Source organism: Heloderma suspectum, chromosome 13 (assembly GCF_057233095.1).
Source record: "Heloderma suspectum isolate Gila_16-S chromosome 13, 16-S_ref, whole genome shotgun sequence".
NCBI lineage: Eukaryota > Metazoa > Chordata > Lepidosauria > Squamata > Helodermatidae > Heloderma > Heloderma suspectum.
In genome coordinates, this window is record NC_139470.1 from 1,728,125 (window position 1) to 1,749,105 (window position 20,981).

At 49.8% G+C, this 20,981-nt stretch overlaps 1 protein-coding gene across 1 annotated transcript in view; it reads right to left on the bottom strand.

The window, feature by feature from the left end:
* Window positions 1-384: 384 nt before the first annotated feature.
* MYO18B (myosin XVIIIB) overlaps window positions 385-20,981 on the bottom strand; it is a 182,518-nt gene continuing 161,921 nt past the window's right edge. The window contains exons 46-47 of the mRNA XM_084820341.1: window positions 3,001-4,292; window positions 385-602 (exon numbers count right to left, since the gene is read on the bottom strand). Coding sequence (XP_084676467.1) covers window positions 3,002-4,292 — 1,291 coding nt within the window. The 3' untranslated portion in view covers window positions 385-602; window position 3,001. The remainder of the gene's footprint in view (window positions 603-3,000; window positions 4,293-20,981) is intronic.

Here is a 20,981-nt window from a genome sequence, read left to right on the forward strand (position 1 = left end):
ATGAAGGAACGGGAGCAATCTGACTGGAGCAATATTTTGGCCTGATTTGTATGGAATCAGGCAGGCAATTGTTCTCCTGCAGAGAGAAAAAGCCGGGAAAGGGCACAAGGATTCTCCAGCAAGTCAGGATGATGGATCGATCTTATGACATACTCAGATGTTTGTGTGCATGTGTGTGTGTGCCATGGGCAGAGTGGAAAAATACAAAGGGGAGCAAGGATTACGACAGTTCCTTGTGGCTGTTTAGCAGGAATACAAATTCAGAAGTTCCACCTGACCTCTCATCCTTGCTTTTGTGCATACCCAGGCTCTCTCCACAAAGGCAATTTAGTCTGACCTCTTGCTCACAAATAGGAAAAAGGCAGGAAAAAAGGAGACTCATATCAAAGAACCAAAATGTTTTATTTTGTATAAATCAAAGAGAGCTCAAAAAGCAGCTTCCAAAAGGTAAGGTCTGCTGTATCAGTCTCTCTCTCTCACACACACACACAAACGTGTTTGTGTTTTGGGGTAGGAAAGGCAGCGGGAGAAGCCAATGTCTACGGATGAACATGTTGCCTACAGATCTGTCTTTGATGATGCTTCTGATGAAACTTTGGCTCCTGGAGAGGAAAAAAGATATAAGAGATGTAGCTCAAAGAAAAACTGAGATTTATTTGGGTTTGCCAGCACCTCCATTCTGGTGTTCAGAATGAGCTTCCTCCTTCTTCCTGTCTGTCTTGTTTTGACATCCAATCTCTCACCACTGACGTAGTTCTGATCACCTTTGTTGGGATTCCCCAAGTCATGAAATAACCATTTTAGGTGAACCGACCAAGAGCTCAGCTTGCTAGATTAGGGCAAAATACTCAAACCCAGCTCAGATCCCCTGCAGATGGCACACAACTTGCAGATAAGTAAACATAACATTTGTTAAATCTAAGCTGCTCAGATCTCATTCCTTAATTGGCTCCTAATGAGCTCATCTACCAGGAAGCTAAGCGGATGATACCGAGCTTAGAATTTGAAACATTAAAGCTTGGCAAAATGAATAAAGTTGGGGCACAGATTGCAAACAGAGCAAAATAATCTCAAACTTTCCCCTCCAATTTCGGCATATATGTAGGAGGTGATGACTGCAAACATTAAAATTTCTGCACTGGTTTTCTTGCCTTTAAAGTTTTATTAAGGGTGAAAAATCCCAAAGACCCCTGTGCCAAGCCGTCCAGATTGGTGGGAGAAAGCTAACAGCAGTTGGCGGATTTGCATGATTGCTCAACGCCAATTTGGTGTGCTGAGATGATGCACTGCTGCATAGTGCTGTTCCTCTCGGAATACCTGCGGTTTTCTTCCCCTCTCTGTGATCCTTCAGAGTTTCTGTGGGGAGGAAAGGACCACGAGAACGCCAGTCACGTGCATTTTAAAGGAGGTCAACAGTAGAGAATGCGCATGCCAACATCACATCAGATGCAGGACACATGTATCTGGAGGACAAATTCATGGGGAATCAAGCCATCGATGGCTGTTCGTCATGATCACTGTATCTAACCACCACTATCAGAGGCAGTATGCCAGTTGCAGGGGAACACATAAGAAGACCCATGCCAGATCAGACCCAGGGTCCAGCATTCTGTTCCCACAGTGGCCGACATGAGGAGGAGGGTGCTGTTGTGCATTGGGACACCTGGTTGATTGGCCACTGTGGGAACAGGGTGCTGGACTGGAGAGACCTTTGGCCTGGTCCATCTTCAGTACTCTTCTTTTGCCCTTATGCTTTTGTATGCTGGAAAAGCACTTTGAATCTGCTCTGAGGTCCCCTCTTTATTCTCATTCCTTCATATGTTCCTGGCTTGGAAAACTGATTCTAAGAGTGAGACCAAAGTTTTCCACCCCCCACCCCAAACGCCATCTCCCCATGAATGATTTAAAACAAAAGACCCTGGGCCACCTCAGTTATGCAGATGGTGCTTCCTAAAAGAAATGTTTTATTAACACATCCAAGCCGCCTGGTGCTGCTTTAGCAGATTTGATCACAGCGGGACCCATGAGAAGATAGTCCAAAGACAGCCTCTTCACAAAATGCCTCCTAATTTGTTTTCAGCTTAACTTAACGACAGTGGTAGGCTGTTTGTTCAGGAGCCAGTGTTGACACCTGGCTCACAGAAATAAATCCTCGAAGCCAACATGACCAAGTTACTGGGAAATGCAGAACCAGTGGATTTTTTGAGCCAAAACCAAAATTCCCATAGGATTGTACATCTAGTTATGTTCATGCTGACTGATATTACCAACCTACCTCATGGGGGGAGAAGAGTTGTAACAATGCTGAAAAAAAAAATAACCCCATTTGTACTGTAATCATTAGCCATTTGTAATCCACCCAGAGAAAATTTAATTATTGGATTAAAAATACAACAGATAGATAAGAAATGATATTGCATGAACAGTCAACTGAGTGATGGACCCCACAAACACAATGCAATGTAGAAATTGACAAGGCAGCCTTCCCCAGCCTGGTGCCCTCCAGATGTTTTGGACTTCAACTCCCATCAACCCCACCCAGCATGGCCAATGGTCAGGAATGCTGGGAGGTGTCAGTCGGAACATCTGGAGAGCAGCAGGTTGGCAAAGCTGAGTTGAGATATCCAACAAACAGTGGATGGAGACTCCATCCATTGCTGAACTTCCTTCAATCAACCGAGTGCCCCGTAAGAACATCAGAGGAGCCCTGATGCTGGATCAGACCAAGGGTCCATCCAGTCCAGCATTCTGTTCCCACAGTGGCCAACCAGCTGCTCACAGGAAGCCCACAAGTAGGGCACGAGTGCAACAGCACCCTCCTCCCACCCATCTTACTCAGCAACTGGCATACATTGGCATGCTGCCTCTGATCTTGGAGGTAGCACATAGCCATCAGGACTAGTGGCCAGTTCCATCACTTGGAAATGGCAAAATTCAACAATCGTTAAGAGGGAAACAGGTCTCTGGAATCCACCATCCCTGAAGATGTCAGCACATTACCTTACGCTTTTCCTAGGTATTTCATCATGATACTATTTACATCGTCTTCTTTCCCTTCAGCCTCAGACCGCCGGTCATCTTTAGAACCTTCAGTGGCTTCTTTTCCAACACATCCTTCCCCTTCCAGCCTTTGGATCTTTGGCCGACTCTTGATGCTATCGGCACTTTTGAAAGACACAACAGAACCAGAAGATGACGATGAGTCAGAGAGGTTTCCAGGGTCCTCCCTGGATTTTGGACTTGGTGATAAAGTGGCCTTTATCTCAGAGAGGAAAGTGCGATTAAGAGCGACCTGGTCTTCGAAATGGACACTCATGGCCCGTTGACCTTCCTTCCTCTCTTTGGGACCTCTGGACAAGTTGCTTGCTGACTGAGTTTTCCGGATGGCTGGGAGGAAGTCATCAGACTCAGTGTTCATTTTCCTTTCATAGCTTAGAGTCGGGATCTTCCAAGAGAATGGGTCACTTTCCGTCTCTTCACTTGGAATCTCACCAAATCTCCTGCTTTGAAACACCAGAGGTTCTTTCCTCAAATCAGTATCCACTGTTTCTTCCAATGATGTCTCCAGGCAACTTCTCCATGGCTTAAGCTGCAATGTACTGAATGCATCTCCACTCAGGGTTGGAGAGCTGAGCTTTGTGTAAGTGTCATCTACGTTCTGAACAAGGGAGTCATAGGACCCAAACTTGGAGATCCTTTTCAGCGCAGGTGAGAGCGATGGCCGTGCCACATTCTCAGATGATACACTTCTCAGACTGGAGGAGCGAACTAGGCCAGCTCCAGTACTTTTGCCAAGTTCATCCAGTTTTACAGGGAGATCTTCATCATCCTTCAAAGACCTGCACCTTCTAAGGGAGGAGGCCCCCGTTGTTTGGTAAATGGGCAAAGAGGAGGCATCATCTAATGCTAAGGTCCCTGGCTCTTTGTCTTTCAATCTTTTTCTCCGCAGCTCTTCAACGTATTCAGAAAGTGCAGAGGAAGAGCGTGAGAGCCTGTCTTCTGCCAAAGGAGACGTCCTTCTAACCATAGATGGGGATAAAGGACTTGGCAATTTCTCTGCTGCTGCTGAAGATGACATCCTTCTCATCATAGATGGAGGCACAGCTCTTACTTTTTGAGGGGTATCAAACTCCTCCTTGCAAATGGGTTTCCCATATTCCCATCTTTGAGTAGCAAGGGAAGGGTTTTCAGCTTTGCCAAAGCCAGACTCCCCTGCATTCCTTCCATAGTGCCTTCTTTTCACACTTAATGGTGGTGCTGGCTGCTGGCTTGTTTCTTGATCCTTGTTTATCCTAGGACAAAAGTTGAAAAAGCAACACTGAGCTGGCTGTTAAGTGGAACAGCACACCACAGCACAGGTTCAATCACCAGAATTCAAACACAGACACACATGCTTATTTAAATTCAATATATGCATTAGAAACTGTTTCAGGTGCATGCTGCTTGCTTTCCCTATTTTGTGGGATGTAATTTCTGAACATCATTAAGATAATCACAAATGGCTGAATTATTTATTTGAAATATTTATATCCTGCCTTTCAACCAAACTGAGCTCTCCAATTAGAAGAGCGAGGAATCAGAGTTGCAGAGTTCAAGAAATGACTTGAGCATTGGGCCATTTTATTTATTTAGAATGTACCACATTTTCTGATCTCAATGAGCATCACATTTTTATCAAAATACAACAAAGCCAGTAAACCCACAAAAAGATGGCAGAATGCGAGGACAGTTCAACGAAGCACCTATCAGCCCCAAAATAGCAGCTCACAGTGGCCCGTCATTAAACCCGCCTCCAGAACGTACCTGAAACAGAAGCTACTTGCATCCCCTTTGAAAGGTCACAGAAAAGTATGGGTTTAAGTAGGGCATGAGGAAGAATCTTCCACAATTCCATGGGTTTGCTGGGAATATTTAGGAAACTGGGTGAATCGTCCATTTCACTGGCAAGAATGCCGTTTTATTAATTCCCTGGCATTTGCTGTGCCATGGAAATCTACACAGTTTTGTACAGATTGGTTACGTTTGCGTCACACACAGAATAGTAAAGCATTTGCAGAGATCCCTTAGTGGGGATGTGCCACGTGTGCAGAGCATGCACCCACGCACTGCGGGCTTCCCCTTTCACTCCGAACGAGGAGATGTCAGCACATGCAGACAAGGAGGCAGTTTAGAACTGGGTTGCCCATGGAGCAGGGAAGACTGTATGTGCTGGAGCTCCAGGTCTGCCCCACTGCATGCATGGGACTGTTGATTGGGATGATGGCAGTGTTGGGGCAGGCAACTGGCTGTGCGGAGGCCCAGCCCAGCCCTTGAGGGTTTTCCATCCAGCTGAGCTGAGACACTAGCAGAAGTCTCTTTCGCCACTTCTTCCTGCCCAGTCTGGACAGCAAGAGAGGCCTCAGCAGAGCTCTCTCCCTTTATGCACCTTGGCTGATCTCTCTCCTACAGAGACAACTGGGAGGAACTGGCTGGTGTGCATGATCCAGAGAGGGCTCCTTCTCCAAATTTTGTCACACAAGAGGGGCATGGGCAAGGGCTAAAGGGCCCCTTGGTCATGTCTCTGCTTGTGCATGGATGAATCCATGGGCAGAGCCCAGGTTGCTTCCTTCAGCTCTTGCTGCCCCTTGTTAGAAATCCGTCCTCAGCCTGACTGGTAGGGTCAATAAAAAGAGATGGGCCAGGTATTTGTAGAAAAGCAGGATGGTCCCATCTGTTTCACCTCAACCTTTTACTATGGAAGATGCTGGCCCACAAGCCAAACAAACCAGCTGGGTTTTTCTAGCTTGCATCAGAAAGCTTCAGTTCAGAAGACCCGGTTTCCTTTAAACAGGGGCAGCAAAAAGGCTTTAAGCTCCCAAATGGTGGAAATGACATGAGAATGAAGGGCTCTTCTGGCTGCGCGGCAAACAAGCCAAGCTGCCTGTTTGCCACCTGCACAGGAGGAAACAGCAGCCACCGACCAGAAAACCAGTTCTGAAAGTCAACACTAGTCAGCAATGAACCAAGAAGTGGGCAAATCCTGAACTGGGGATGAGCCCAGGCAAAGCCTAGCCATGGGTGCTCTCTTGAGACAAAGGGTGGAAGAGATGGGCCTCCAGGCCAAATCGTGGCATCCCCAAGCAGGCATTTTTTAGAAATGGCCATCACAAAACCACCAATATCGTTTCCTTTTCTGCATTTGCTCAGAAATAATGCTAAGTGCTTTTGCCATCCAACTGGGAAGGAGGAAGGAAAACAACACTCTCTAAACAAGCCTTCCCAACACCTCTGGAGGCCACCAGGCTGGGGAAGGGTGCCCTAAACCAACTCAAAGGATCTGTTTCCAGCAGGAGACTCATCTACAACTGGTTTAATGGGAAAACCTACAGTACAAAGTCATATGGGAATGTTCGTTATTAGGGGCTAAGCCAAACCCATGCACTATTTTTTCCTCCCTCTTTCACCAGGAGTGCCACAAATCACCTAAACATGTTTGCTTGAAATGCCCTCGCTAGCTCTCATTCTCCATTGTCACTGCAAGCCAAATTTGGTTGGCTATGCAGTGGTGTTATGTAATCTGTCTGGGTAGGAAGGAAGGAGGAAAAGCAGCAACGTTCTTGGGAAAACAAAGTCTGGTGCTCAACAGAATTTTTTAAAAAATGAATATTCACTCAACGTTTTTATTTTATTGTAATTTTAAAAAAAGAAAATCCCTTCCCACTGAAATTGTAAGTTGTTAGGCTTTTAAAAAATTAAAAAATAAAAATTTATTTTCCAAATTCAAAGACAAGCACATGCAAAAGTGACATCAAATTTAAATCCAGTTATTGCTAGCTTTAATCCCAGAATCAGAAGCACAAAATATTTTGCACAGCCCAAGTAACCAGCATTTTGTACCAGCTGTGGGAGGAAACCCTTATGTGCCTGGGCAGAAGAAGGTGGCGGAGCAGGGCGGGGGGTGGGCAAAATTTGCAAATGCCACCACTTGCTTAGACAAGGTAAACCTGGAAGCAGTTCAGCCTAGCCAAACAAAACTGCAGTTCCACAGTGCTCAGAGCAGCAGACTGAGAGACACCGGCCAGGAGTCGTCCCTCCTAGCCTTTGGCACCGAGTCCTGGCCACTTCCTAACAGCAAAATATGGCTGAACAGCCATGGCGAATGAACTGGTGAAGAAATTGCTCTGCTGGTAGGCAGGCTGTTAAAACTTTTCAAGCAACTTGAAGTTCCTTTACATGCCCACCTCCTTTCACACACGCAGTCATGTCTAGGCTAGAGGGGCGCTGAGTTATGGTGGGGCATAAGGAGCCCAGTTGCTGTAGGAATCCCATTCCCTTGATAGCTTTGTGCAACTGTCTCCTTGCTTGTGACGACAAAACCCACGTGCCAACGTGTGCAGAGGTTGTACCTGGGGTGCCTCTGCAGCATCCCCCTTCCTCGCTGCCCTCGCCCCAAGATCTGGTCATGGCTGGAGGCATTCTCTTCCTAAAGTCATGCATGCCAAGGACTGAGTCAAACTTCAGGGGAGGCAGCCAGTCGGTGTCCTCCTCAGCCCCTCCATCCTCAGTAGTTCCAGGGCTGTTCCCAGCACTGAGGCTAATGGGGTTTGTCTTTAGGGGATGCCTGGGGCAGGATGCAATCCTGTTCAGGGGCTGGGAGGCAAGGGAGCTGGCAATTCTCTCTGGGCTCCCCAGCCAAAGGGGTTAACTTCCAAAGCTAGAGAGAGCCAACTGGCGCTGTTAATGCCATATGGTGTCAGGGTGGAAACTGAGCCGATGGAACCCCAGAGCAGTTCTGATTCTGAGGAGGATCAGCAATCCGTGGGAGAGGAGCCAGCTCATCCCTCACAGGCACAGCAGCTGGCAGAGATTCCTCCTGCCAGCATTCCTGGGATAGATAGTGACCCTGGCAGTGAGCAAGTGCAGGAGGAGGGCTTGCTGGATGCTCAATGCAGTCGCAGGGAGCGACGAGCGATGCAGGGCGCGGAAAGGAGGCGTAGCGCCCGTTTGGCGCACAAGCAACGGCTGCCTCCCTTGGACCCAAGGGAAAGAGGGAGGATCTCTCCCTAGCCCATAAGTTCAGGGTCTGCAAGTGATTCTCGTTCAAACGGGGACCAACTGTTTCCAACCTGGGGCATAGGTTACTCTGCTGTTCATAGCTTAGACGCTGGTGATAGAGTTATTAAGTTGTAAAAGGAATAAAGCCTTGGAAAGAATCCTTTGTCTGTGTCTGGAGTTGACTATTGGAGTCTACTGAAAGAGGCCGCCAGGGCACTCCTGACACACAGGCAGATCCAGTCCCAAATCCACCAGCCCTGTTAAGTGCTAGGAAGTTCCATTAAATACATGGCTAAGTGGGGTTGAAAGGAGTTCAAGGAGGACTGGGCTGCTGCAGGTTCCTTGGAGGGCTGTTTGTCAGCACTTCTGTGCTGCCAACATTTCACTCCAAAGTTACCCGCTCCCCCAGCCACAAGAAGCTTGGAGGGAAGGGAACACATGCCTGGAAACCCTCCAAGTTTAACCAGCACAGTTGCCAAAGGAGTTTCCAAAGAGCTTCAGCAAACCAGCAATGCGACTAAGTGAAAGGAAAGACACTCTGTACATGCTCAGCATTCCCCTTCTCTATGATTAGGCCTCATGATCTAGAAGTGGAGCTCAACCTTAAAAGCTGGTTTCCAGCTAAGTTAACCACAGCCAGTCCACACACGTCTAGAATGAAAGGAGGGGCGAATGTCTTAACCCAGGCCAGTGGGAATGCCAGTGTCTCTTTGGACAGGCCATATATTAAATTAATGGATGTGCCCTGTTCAAAACAACTAACACCATGCAGTAAGTAAGGCAGAGAGAGAGAGAGAGAGAGTAAATTGCTAAATGCCACCACACAGTTTTCTCATTGTGTTGGGGCACCACTCTTCACTCTTCTGCCCCCAAATCCAACCCTCGCTGACCATTTCCACTGGTGACAGGGAGCAGAGCTCATCTCTTGTGCAAGCACTGGGTTATTCCCAAATAGTTATGAGAGCTAATAGGCAGCGGCATGTGAGGCAGAAAAACAGCCACTGTCAGTAGGAATGGCAGTCATGGAAAAGTGGCCAATAAGTTGACATTGTCAAGTGTGTCCAAATATTAACTCCTCAACAAGTATAATGATATTAGTAGCTGCTGGTGAAGAGGACTAGCTGGAAGCCAGAAAATCCCCACTTCCAAATCTCTCCTCAGCCACAAATTGAGTGGCATAGCTAAGGCCTCCCGATATCTCAGACATCGTCCTTTCAACAGCCTTGAATGTGAACACTCAAGAAGGTGACACAACCACCTCTGCAAAAACGATGGTTATGCTCAGCACTGTGAAGTTGCCTTTTGGCGACCATGAAAGATGGCCACACTACTTCTGCTATGCTGGAGACAAGCAGCTGAAGTCCGGAAGAGTGTCGTTGCACAAGCGGGGCACGCGTGAGGGGCACGGAGTGCATCTTCTACCCATCAAAGCCACAAGCGTATCTCAAAGACTGCTTTGTTGCCTTAGAACAGCCTTCCCCAACTGGGTGCCCTCAGATGTGTTGCACTGCAATTCCCATCAGCCCCAGCCATCAAGGCCATTGGCCATGCGAGTTGCAGTCCAGGGCACTAGCTTGGAGATGCCTGCCTTAGAAACTAGCTTGCCTTTATCAACTCCAAGGTGGAGGGGGGCAGACATATTCCCCAACTCTTCCTTTCTGCTCATCAGCAATACCACCTGGTCTGTCCTCACAGCTGACCAGAGACTCTGCAGAAAAAAAAGAGTCAGGACTTTCTTTCCTAGTAACTATAGCAGCAGTAGTAGCAGAAATCACAAAAACGCCTTGAGGACACGGTCTGATTTAGACTGACACAAACACGCCCTGTGGATGGCACATTCTGTTAAAAATACAGGCACGGCCTCTGCTGAACCATTCCTTGTGCTCATTCAAGGCTGAGTTTTGTCTGCAGCAAAGTTCCCCTTGGGGACTTCGTGGCCACAGGGTTATGGATGCAGTTTGTGTCGGATCTTGTTGAATTCTTCAGGATTCTTAGAATGGCTGAAATCTTGCTTCCCCTCAAACGTCCATGGGAAGGGAGGTGGATGCTCCATCAGATAACCAGAGGCAAGGCAGACATCAGTCTCCTTCTCTGATGGCATTCTGTGACTCGGGCTGTCTTTATGGCGCTTGCCCACACAACAGCCTTGTGAAGCAGGTCATACGGCTCCAGCTTTACAGGTGGCGACTGAGGCACAGAGGGAGCACAATTTCCCAAGGCTGCCTCATGAACATCCAGGAACCCCTTGTTCCCAGATGCCGAGTCAGATGGGACCACCACAGAAGAGGAAGAGGAGCCCCCTCCAAGTGCATCAAATGGGGGCCAGGAGGAGCCTGCCCCTCTGACTGACAACTCCGGAACAGCACGGACACGTACCCCTTGCCACATCCCTGTGCTCCCCGCATGCCACAGGGCCTGCCCTCTTGATCATCTCCTGAACCCGGAAGGAAGCCACCGTTAGACAGGAGAGCGCTCGCTTGGCGGCACAGCTTCCCTTCCCCAGCTCTGCTCTTGAGGATGAGGCCCCCACCTAATTGCCCCCAGGATCAGGGCCTCCACTGATATACCAGAAGGGAAAGCGCAAGGCCTACTACAAGAACCCTCCGTTGCTGCAGGTGCAACACCCACCCTGCCCCGCCCCGCCCCCTGGCCTGTGCCTTGGCAACCTTGGACAGCGCCCCATGGAGTAGCTGTTCTGTTGGGCCATCAACCCCAGCAATAACCCGCTTTAGCCCTGCTCCAGTTTCTCCCTTGCAGTTTCTGGGGGCCACCTTGCCCGGATGTGTGTTTGGAAATATCTCCAGTCGCTGCCGAGGAAGACGGAGAGCGGCTGGACAGATGGTGTGGAAGCCCCTTGAGGATGTGTTACTCCGAGAAACGGGGATGAAGAAGCTGTGAGTGTTGCAGTCTCTGGATCCCCTGTTTAAAAGCCTTCCTGCGAGAGAGCGAACGAATGTTGCCTTCAGAGCCAGTCTGATTCCTCCACCTGAAATCCATGGGTGGCTCTGGTGAAACTGAGAGCAATCAAGCAGTGGAGCTGGTTTCTCTCCCCCCTGCAGGCTCCCTCATTACAAGGCAATACAGGAGGGACTGTCAGGCGGCCGCCAGCCAGGGGCTTCAAGTGACAGGAAGAAGGGACGCATGGTGGGAGATGTGGCGGCCATGCTGGGTCTGGCGAGAGCTTCTCCTCAGCTTTCCCTTCTCAGCACACCTGCGGGGGCACAGCCTGCCACACGCACGGCTTGCATTACACCCACACAGAATAAGGAGCTGCCTTATTCTGGCTTTGACCAGCGGCCCAGGATGCTCTCCTCTGGGCTGTGAGCTGCATGGCGCCCACAATCTCATGCAGAATGCGGCCTAGCATGACATCAGGTGTGGTAGCCAAGTGGCCCACAGCCCAGGCTCTGAGCCAGGACTTCCTCTATCCAAATCTCAACTCAGCCACAAATGCTTTAGCTATCTAAATTTTTAGCTTTCTAAATTTTTATCTTTGCTGTTTTAAATCTGTATTTTAAACTCCTGTACTGCTGCTAGGTTTTATTGTGGTTGTATTGTTATATTGTGGTTTTAATGTTCTATATATTTTAAATTGTTTTATTGTGTGTTGTTTGGTTTTAATTTTTGTGAACCACCCAGAGCTTCGGCTATTGGGCGGTATAGAAATGAAATTAAATAAATAAATAAATAAATAAATAAATAAGGACTGACTTATTGGCCTTGGGCACGTTACTCCTTCTCAGCCTGTCTCTGCAACATGGAGGTGATAATGCCAGCCCACCTTACAGGGTTGTTGTAAGGACTGCTGACCTAAGAAGCACTTTGAGCAATAGGAGAACATACTGTAGATAAGACAATGAGATGAGTAACAACTGCATCCCTCATTAGCAAGATCTTTAAGGAACATTGGAAGCTGCTCTGAACCAGATCAGATTATTTGTCCACCTCACTCTGGTCAGCAGCAAGGCCTCTGTGGCAGAAAAAGGTCTCTTATCACCTCCTACCTGGGCTTCTTTTTGCTGAAGATGTCAGGGATCAAACCTGGTCCCTTCTGCCTGCAAAACAAGTGCTCCACCACAGAGCTACAGGTCTTCCTCCCCTTTCTGTTGTATGGCTTGGATTATTTTACGTAGTACTAAGGCAAAGGTGAGCGAACTTCCCTTTCACATGGTCTACTTTTCTCTCTTCTCCTCTTTGGAATCCCTATGATTAGCCCCCAGTAGACTTTTAAATCTACAAGTGCTTACTCATGATCACTTAAAAGTTACTGCTAACTAATCTGCCTTCAGTGATCCTCAGTATGTCCTCTTGCTTGAAAACATCAGCAGCTCCTTGCTGGATGAGACCTACACTAGAATACATTGCAAGGATCCCAGCAACCAGCTGGTCCACCAGAAACAGGCCAGAGGTTTACTGGTGGGCTTTAAATCTACCTTTTCCCCACCCCACTCTAAGGTCAAGAAAGGCAAACTTTTCCAGCAATTCACCACTATGCTGTCGGCACAAAGCAGGACCTTCGATTCTTTTTTTCCTCCCCAAGTTAAAAAAAAGTGCAAGCTAAGATCTAATGGGAGAATCTAAATGCATCCTTAAGCCAAATAGAATTTTTGTAGTGTGCAATCTGCACCAAAGCAAATGACATACAACAGTAATTAGCGAAGATTACACAGCAATTAGGGTGATTATGCTTATGCTAGTTGAAATAATTTATGCAATAATATCTGTACTTGAATTGAAGCACAGTGCATGTCCAGAGACAAAGGGAGAGGCGCTGTGATTTCTGCACCAGGCGGCGGGGGGGGGGGGGTTGGGCTCCCCTGAAACGTCACTCAGGCCCGGCTGGCGCTGCTGGCATTTGCCTGGGACACAAGGCAGCTCGCAAAGCTCCGACGGGAACCAACCGCTCTGGGCACGGTTGTGCCTCAAGCAGCTGGATCTTCTTGGCTCCAGACCTCTCGGATGAATGTATTTCAGACCAATGTACAGACTTAAGCTGCCCTTGCCACCGAAGCTCCCGGCCAGTTCCACCTCCTCCTCACTCCCCATGTTCCTTCTTCAGGTCTCCTCTTCTTCCTTTCCTTCCTCTGGACAGCTTCCCTTTGCCACCCTCCCATGCTAGCCGCCACTTCAACGGGTTGCCTGCTCCAGCCTCTGCCTCCAGCTTTCCCAAGCCCACGTTCATCAGAAGCCTCCTTGCCACACAGCCTCCTGTTTGCCCTGCTTCCCCCTCTAGGACCAGAGCAGCTTGGCCAGTGGCAGCCCCAGAGAGCCCTCTCCCTACCTGTCCTTCAGGGACATGTGGTCACACAGCCGGCCGCTGCCGGAACCTTCCTCGCTGCATCGCACCGAGCCCCTTGGTGCATGTCAAGCCAGGGGCTGCTGTAATGCCAGGCTGGGGAACGCCTTGCACCCTGAAGGCCCAGGTCCTCTCCAGGGCCATGCTCAGGGGCCACAGTGCAGCGGGGAGCAGGGCCAAGAGTGGGGGGGGGACTCCACAAAACGCCAACACACGGCGGCGTAAAGCTCTTCCGGCCTGCAACGAAGCCTTAGGAGGAGAGGCGGTGCAGCCTTTCAGAAGGAGGGGGGACTGCGCAAACAGCAGGAAACCATCAAATGATTGGTGGGGGGAAGGGGCAGGGCCACCTGGAGAACCCTGGAGAACCAGATTGGGACCCTGGAAAGGTCAGATTTGGCCCCTGGGGCTGAGGTTCCCCACCCCTGCTCCCAGTGCATGAGGTTCCTCTCTCTCTCTCTCTCTCTCTCACACACACACGCACACACACCACGTACGACTTGACCGCATTACAAAGTAAGAGGATCTCATCCACATCCGCATTTTAGCTATATTATATGGATTCCCTAAGGGTCCCCCCACTGCACACCCGCTCAGTCTGTCACTGCACACCTCTGCTGCTGATTCCCTAGCATGGACTGTGCAGCTCCATGTGCAATAATGGCCCATGTATGCCGCCACATGGCCATGGACTCAGCCAAGGACTGCAGAGGAGTCCTGATGTTGGATCAGACCAAAGGCCCACCACTGCTTCCTTTGCTGGCCAACAAGATGCCTCTGAGAAGCCTCGAAGCAGGCAAGCACTCTCTCCTGTTGTTGCCCCCCTGTAACTGGTAATGAGAGGTATACTGTCTCTGAACATGGAGGTTCCACTGACAGGTCTCTCCTTGGCCAAGAATGAGACCTCCTTTTAAAACCATCTAAGCTAGTGGCCATCAGCACCATCTTGCAGCAATGAGTTCCATAGAATAATTAGGTCTTGTCTGAAGAGAAGAAAGGATTTCCTTCAGGCTGTCCTGAATCTATTGCCCACCCATTTCAGTGGGTGACACAGTTCTAATTTTATGGGAGGGGGAGAAAATCCTCTCTCCACTTTCTCCACATCATGCATAATGGGCCAAACAAATGTTTATCCTGTTCTTCCTGCCCCCTGCCCCCAAGCATCCTTTCTTCCACTGAAATGAAAAGCCCCAAACACTTTAACCCTTTCTCGTGAGTGAATATGAGACCCAAACCCTTCAGGGGGGCAGGGCAGGGGGGAACTACGGCTAAGCAGGTAAATTAACCCAGGCCCAAAAGTCTTGAACAGTCCTCCACATGGAAGTGGATCCACAGAAAGGGACCATTAGGGAAATATTCTGGTCTGTGAGGCAGGAGATGTTCGGCGGCCTGAGGCCCCCGGGCTGAGCCTGGGCCCTGGACTGCTGGTGGCCTGCAGCCTTCCTTCATCTTGCTTGCCTTTCCTCCAGAAAGGCAACCATTCCCTTCCCACCCCAAGTACAACCGCGCCACAATCTCTCCTCCCTGCCAGCAAGACGAGCATATGGTGTGAACCCTCAAATAGACTGCATTATCTCTTCAAATTATCTCTGGAGAACACATCAAGAAACATTATCCTGCCCGAAGTGAGAGTGTTTTGATGTGGCATCTTTCATCTAACATTTGACTCACTCCAGTCTAGCAGCAGCTGCCCTCCTGGATGTGACGTTTCGACTGTAAATATTGCTGTCCCCCACTGCGTCGCCTTCTCCACAGGCCGAAATCCAGCCTCTTGAAACGGCCCGTGCCAGCCCCTCAGGCAGGGCGTTCCTCAAGAGGGGAGCCGGCGGCAGGGTGCTGGCCTGTACCGTCTGCTGCTGCGACATATTGAAGCTCACGACACAACAGCATTAAGCGCCACAGTCGCTTTCACGCTGGACTCTCCAGATCTGAATTTCACTGTCTCAGGCCGCCTCTTTTCCTCTTCAGTCTATATAAATGCTTATATGCCTGCAAACAAGATGGGGGCGACTCATTTTCCCCTCTTTCCCTCCTTCCTTCCAACCGCACTTGAGCTGCTGCACCAAATCCCTTTTCTGGAGCAGATTCCACCCCCATAGTACTGAAGTAGGCAAGACTGAGATCGAGGGTGAGCAACTTGTGGCCCACCAGATGTTCCCATCCACCCTAGCCAGACTAGCCAATGGTGAGGGATGATGGGGGTTGTAGGCCAGAACATTTGGAGGGCCACAAGCCCCCCCCCCACTTCTCGAGGCTTTGCACTACAACTCCTATAAGCTCCAGCCAGCATGGCCAATGTTTGGGGATTTGGGAATTGTAGTCCAAACACCTGGAGGGCACCAGAATGCCTCTCCCTGTCTTAGAATGTAACTTGGGTGGTGCAGTAGGGTGCCTCGCTCTGAGTGTAACAGGGGCACCAGAAAGGGTTTCAGTAACTAGGAGCATATCACACAGTATTCAACTGTGCAATTTTTATTTTCAAGCGTGGAATAATTACGCATCTTTTCCAGACGGCAGATGAAAAGAGTCAGATTCTGGCTTGCCACAAAATACATTGTGGGCAGTTGGCTAGGCAAACTATTGCAGCTCCTCAGTGACCTTTGTGCCGGCAGCCTAGCACAACAAAGCACATTCAGCCACTGACTACTGTGGGAAGAAAGGGGGGGACTCCCAGGTTACTCAAAAGCCATTGTGCAAATAAAGTAAGCTCCTGCTGATGCCCAGGAGAGACCCATCTCCAGCAGAGCACTAGGAATTTGCATTAAGAACTGTCAAGGTCCGCAACTGTTCTGACCCATCCTGGTGCCAGTTCCTGGGGCTGGGGGCATCAGGTTAGAAGCCTGCCCGCTCTGAGTGTCGGCATGACTAGGTCCAGTAGCGCCGGCCCATGACCTGGTCCCAACGGCAGCTCCATGAACAGCTCATGGAGGATCATGTGAGTAACAGGGCAAACAAGAATAGGAACCCGTGCAAGAATATGGCACAAAAAATACATGGGGAAAATAATGGCAAGGGATCCAGCCTCCTGCTCTTGTGTCTCTTATGCAATGGCTACTGAGAGCACCCTTCCTGAAGCTGGTGCCTGCCAGGTGTGTTGGACTACAACTCCTATCTTCCCCAGCAGGCTGTGACCTCTCTGTAGCCAAGACCCTGGGGAGATGCTGTCAATCCAAATAGGCAATAATGGGCGAGGTGGACCAAAGATCTGTCTTTAAAAGTTGGTCAAAAGCCACTCCAGAAATGGCCTTGCAGTCTGATGGGCCAAGAATGATGACTTGTCAAAATCTTCCTGCTGGGCTGCTCTCTGGCTTCCTGCTCCAATGGAAAACCCCACCCCACTTGGACACATGTGGGATAAACGCTGCTAGTCTCACACGGTAACAGGTGTCAGCTGCCCCGCCTCGCCTCCCCGTCTTTGGAGTTTACAAACTGCCACAGGTTGGAAGGTGGCTGAAGTACTTGCCAGCAACAATGCAAGTTCTTTAGCTGACGATGGTATTTTCCAGCTGCTTCAATATTCTCTGTGTTATGCAAACTTTGCAAAACTGCACAGAACTCTGCAGATTTTCATGGCACAGCATGCACCAGGGAACTCATAAAGGGGCATTGTCGCTTGGATAAATCCAGCAGAAATGCTTGGAATTGATTCCCTCTGCCCCGCCCTGTAGTCTACGCATGCGCACACACCCACAGAGGCAAAACCGTATTTACTGGGAAGAGAAAGAACGGCAAAAAACACGGAACTCCACTCTGCTTGATGCTGTCGAGGACAATCACACCCACCCAAGCAGCCCCTCAGTTCCCAGTCCACGTCTCCCTCCATGAGCCCTGCTGCGTGCACCAAGCCACCTCCAATTGCCATGCCTCAGCTTCAACACCACACTCACCCTTGGGACCAAACTCGAAGTGATGCCAGGGACACGCAGATGCATTTCACACACCTTTTAGTGTGCGTGCTAAAAGCACCTCCAGGGCTTCAGCACAAGTGGGTAGCAGAGGGGGCAAACTTTCTTGTCCCATGCCTATTTCCTGATGCAAATTGCCCCCTTCCTGGGAGCTGCTGTTAGCTACGGAGAAAGAATCATAGAATCATAGAATAGTAGGGTTGGAAGGGGCCTATAAGACCATTGAGTCCAACCCCCTGCTCAATGCAGGAATCAAGCAGGCACCCATATTGTGCCTATATACCTTCCCCTCCATGGCTAATAGCACCTCTAGGGGAAAGGGGAGATGTGGATTGGGGCCACTGATGCAAAGGGAAAGGGTTAATCCTGTCCCACAGGCCAAATCTCCCCCACCCCCACCCCATGTGCAGCTACTTTTAGCAGCAGCAGTAAGACTAAGATGTTGGAGATGCCTGGATGCACCCTGAGTCTGGCCCTCAGGGCAAACTTTTATTTACACACGAATGTATGCAAGGCAGTTCCAGTGGCCATTTTAAAAAAGAAATAAAGCAGCCTTGATAGAGAGTGGTTCTGAGCAGAGTGGGAGGGGTTGTCTGAGAAATTCATTTCAGTTTGTTTTGGCCAGAATGCACTGAATTCACACCTCCAGGAACCAAAGGTGCACCCAAAAGCTATCTGCGATCTAAGCCTGTACTTTTCTGAGTTTGCAATACGATTCTCAGAACAAACACATACACCCTGCAGAAGTGTTCCGAAAAATGTGTACATCCGAAAAATGTACATGGAAAAATGCATACTTCTGAAAATTGCACACAACTGATGTGTACATTTGGGGAAATGCACACCAAAATACATACAAATGTTCATGTGAAAAGGAAAAGGAAAGCGCACAATGTGATACGGAAAAGAGTCAGAACACGCTTCAGGGTGGAAGTCAGACAACCTCGGCAAGGTTGAATCTGGCTAATCTGCAGACACCTGCAGAGTGGAACCTTGTCCTGTCTCTGCTGGCTCTCAGTCTGAGGAGGAGGGCCCCCTCAAGCGTACCTGGAAGCAGGGCCAGGAAGTGCTTCCAGGAGGCACCATTTTAATATCGAACAATGCCCAGGATGTAGCATCATTGTCAGAAATTAAAACAGCAGCTCCAGAACCCAGAGAATTTTTCAACATGGCGGGGGGACACGACTTCCTTCAGTGCATCTGAGCGGCCGTCTACGTCATGGGATCAATTCCGCTGCTCTCGTGCACTGTAGGGCCCTTGAAATGGGGAGAAACATCCCCGGGGGATTCTATCTGGTCTGTGTACATTCAACACGTTTGTTCTTGAAAGGCCTATGAACCTTTACAAGAGCTAAATATCAACAAGCACCCTGGATTGTGAGTAAATGCCATTCCTCCAGAGGTCTCTTAACAATCCGAAATGCCGAATATTCAGAAGTCTCTTGAAATTAAAAGTGGGGTTTGGTATGCTTCGCTTCCAGAATTGCAGAAATTGGGAAAACGGGGGTGGCTGGAGCCAGAGAACACCCTGGTCAATTCAAGGCGCTTGACCTGTTCAGAGGCTGCAGATCGTGCTTAGCAGTCTACAAAGTCGGCCTGAGGTCGTTTGTGAGAAGAATGCAAGAATCGCTTGCAAAACATTGTAGGATCCAGCATCCTGCTTCTAGCACTTTCAAAGCAGTGAAAAGTGGTTGATAAATTATTACAACTCTGTAAGGAAGGCCACTGGTGTTGTCCCTGTACTACAAAATGCGGGGGGTCTGAAAAAGAGTGAGATCGCCCAGGGCAGAGGTGTTGACACTCAGGCCTACAGGATGACTCTGGTCCTCCAGGGCAACCCAGATGGCCCAGCCCCTTCCCCAGGCCCCGCCCCCTTTCCCTCAACCACTAGTAGCTTGCTGGCTTCCTGGTTTGTGTATTCCCCCCCCCCCCCCTGCATTCAAAAAGGCTGAAATGCCTCTCTGGAGGCAGAGTTCCTGGTAGCTGTAAGTGAAAATAGGCCCCATCCCATTTGCCTTTGGCCACACCCTTCAGCCGTGCCCAGCACTGGAATGTGGCTCCCAAGAGCTGCTCCGAAATGGAATCGGCCCTTGAGCTGAAAGAGGCTCAGCACCCCTGGCCAGGGCCACCAGGGGAGATCATGGCTGAGAAGAGGCTTGAATGGGGGACCTTGTGGCTGAGCGGAGCCCTGCGACATGAGGCCAGAGGCCCATGCAGCCCAGTGTCTTGTTTCTCCGGGATGGCTCCGGGAGCCCCACTGCCGTGCTTCCTGTAACTGGTACTAAGTCTGATCCTCAGGGAGCCACACTTCCCAAAGGAAATCCCGACGTGACACAAGGTCACCAGTGAGGGTCCAAACAACAGAAGGAAGAGTGGCCCTTCCCACCAGAGATGACACAAAGTACACCTGGCACTGGCACAGAGAGGAGCCAGGCTGCACACCCGGCATGCAGAGGCGCCGGATCCTGCCAGTGATGGCATCCCTAACTACTCCTGAGCAACCTACAAGCAATGAGCAAGCCTCTCTGAAGCAGGACACATCACTCAGCTATTGTGACACAGTGATCTTCTGGCCAGATATTACCGTTAGGGCAGCTTTTCCACATTTGGTCCCCCTTGATTGTTCATTGTTACTTTCTACAGAGATGCCAGTGTGGCTGGATGCCAACTATTGATCCGAAGGCCAGGGCAGCCATCAAACGCCATGGAAACACGTGGGACAGACTGCCGCTAACATCCCCCATGAATCCAAGGGGGACCTAAACAAGAGCAGAGCACACAGAACGCCACTGCTGGTGGATTGTGCCCTGTCTCTCCAGAAGCCTTGCAAGGCCCTCACTGCCCCTTACAGTCTCATACAAAACAGAGGAGTTGGAGTGTGTGTGTGGGGGGGGAGAATGGCAGAGCAGATTCAGATTTCCAGAGGCTCACCTGAACACAAGGGACAGGACTGGTGGAAGGTTCACCTACTCTCACCCTGCGGCCCGTTGGATAACAGGCTTTTGCGTTTCCTTTGCAAAAAGGGCAATAAACCATCACGACAGATAACTATCCAGGGGATCCTCCGCTTGTGCTGCAAATGCCACTGCTCTGGAGGTCTGACCTAGCAAAGGGAATCGTCATTCGGTAATGACGGCTGCTCCTTCAGAGTTCAGCGCTGTGCAACGTGTCCCAAGTTCACACGGGTGGGAAAAGCAATGGGCCACTGGCATGTGCGCATTACAAAAAGAAAGGGCAGGCAATTGCAGGTGCCCCAGAGCCCATGGCTGTTTGGGTGGTGTACATGAAGAGCCAACAACGGACACGCACAGAGACCTCAGGTATTATCCTTTTAGCAGGCACACAAGGTGGGTCTGTAATGGGTAACCAGCAAAGTCTTCACGCAGCCTTCCCCAACCTGGCACTCTCCAGATGTGTTGGTCTATATCTCCCAGCACTGTACAACTGGGGACACTGGACATTGCAGTCCAACACATCTGGAGGGCACCACGCTGGGGAGGGCTGTCTTAACATCCCAAGATGCCAGCAAGTCCTCAGTTGGGTTTGCCTGACCGTCATGTTCCCTTGATCTTTGGAACTGTTCCATCCTAGAAACCAGGGTACGGAAAGGGGGACATGAAACAGGAGCCTGAAATTCTGTGTGGTGTGGAGAAAGTGGACAAGGAGACATTTTTCTCCCTCTGTCATAGTGCTAGAACCCAATGGGGTCACCCCATGAAGCCAATTGGTGAGAGAATTAGGACAGACAT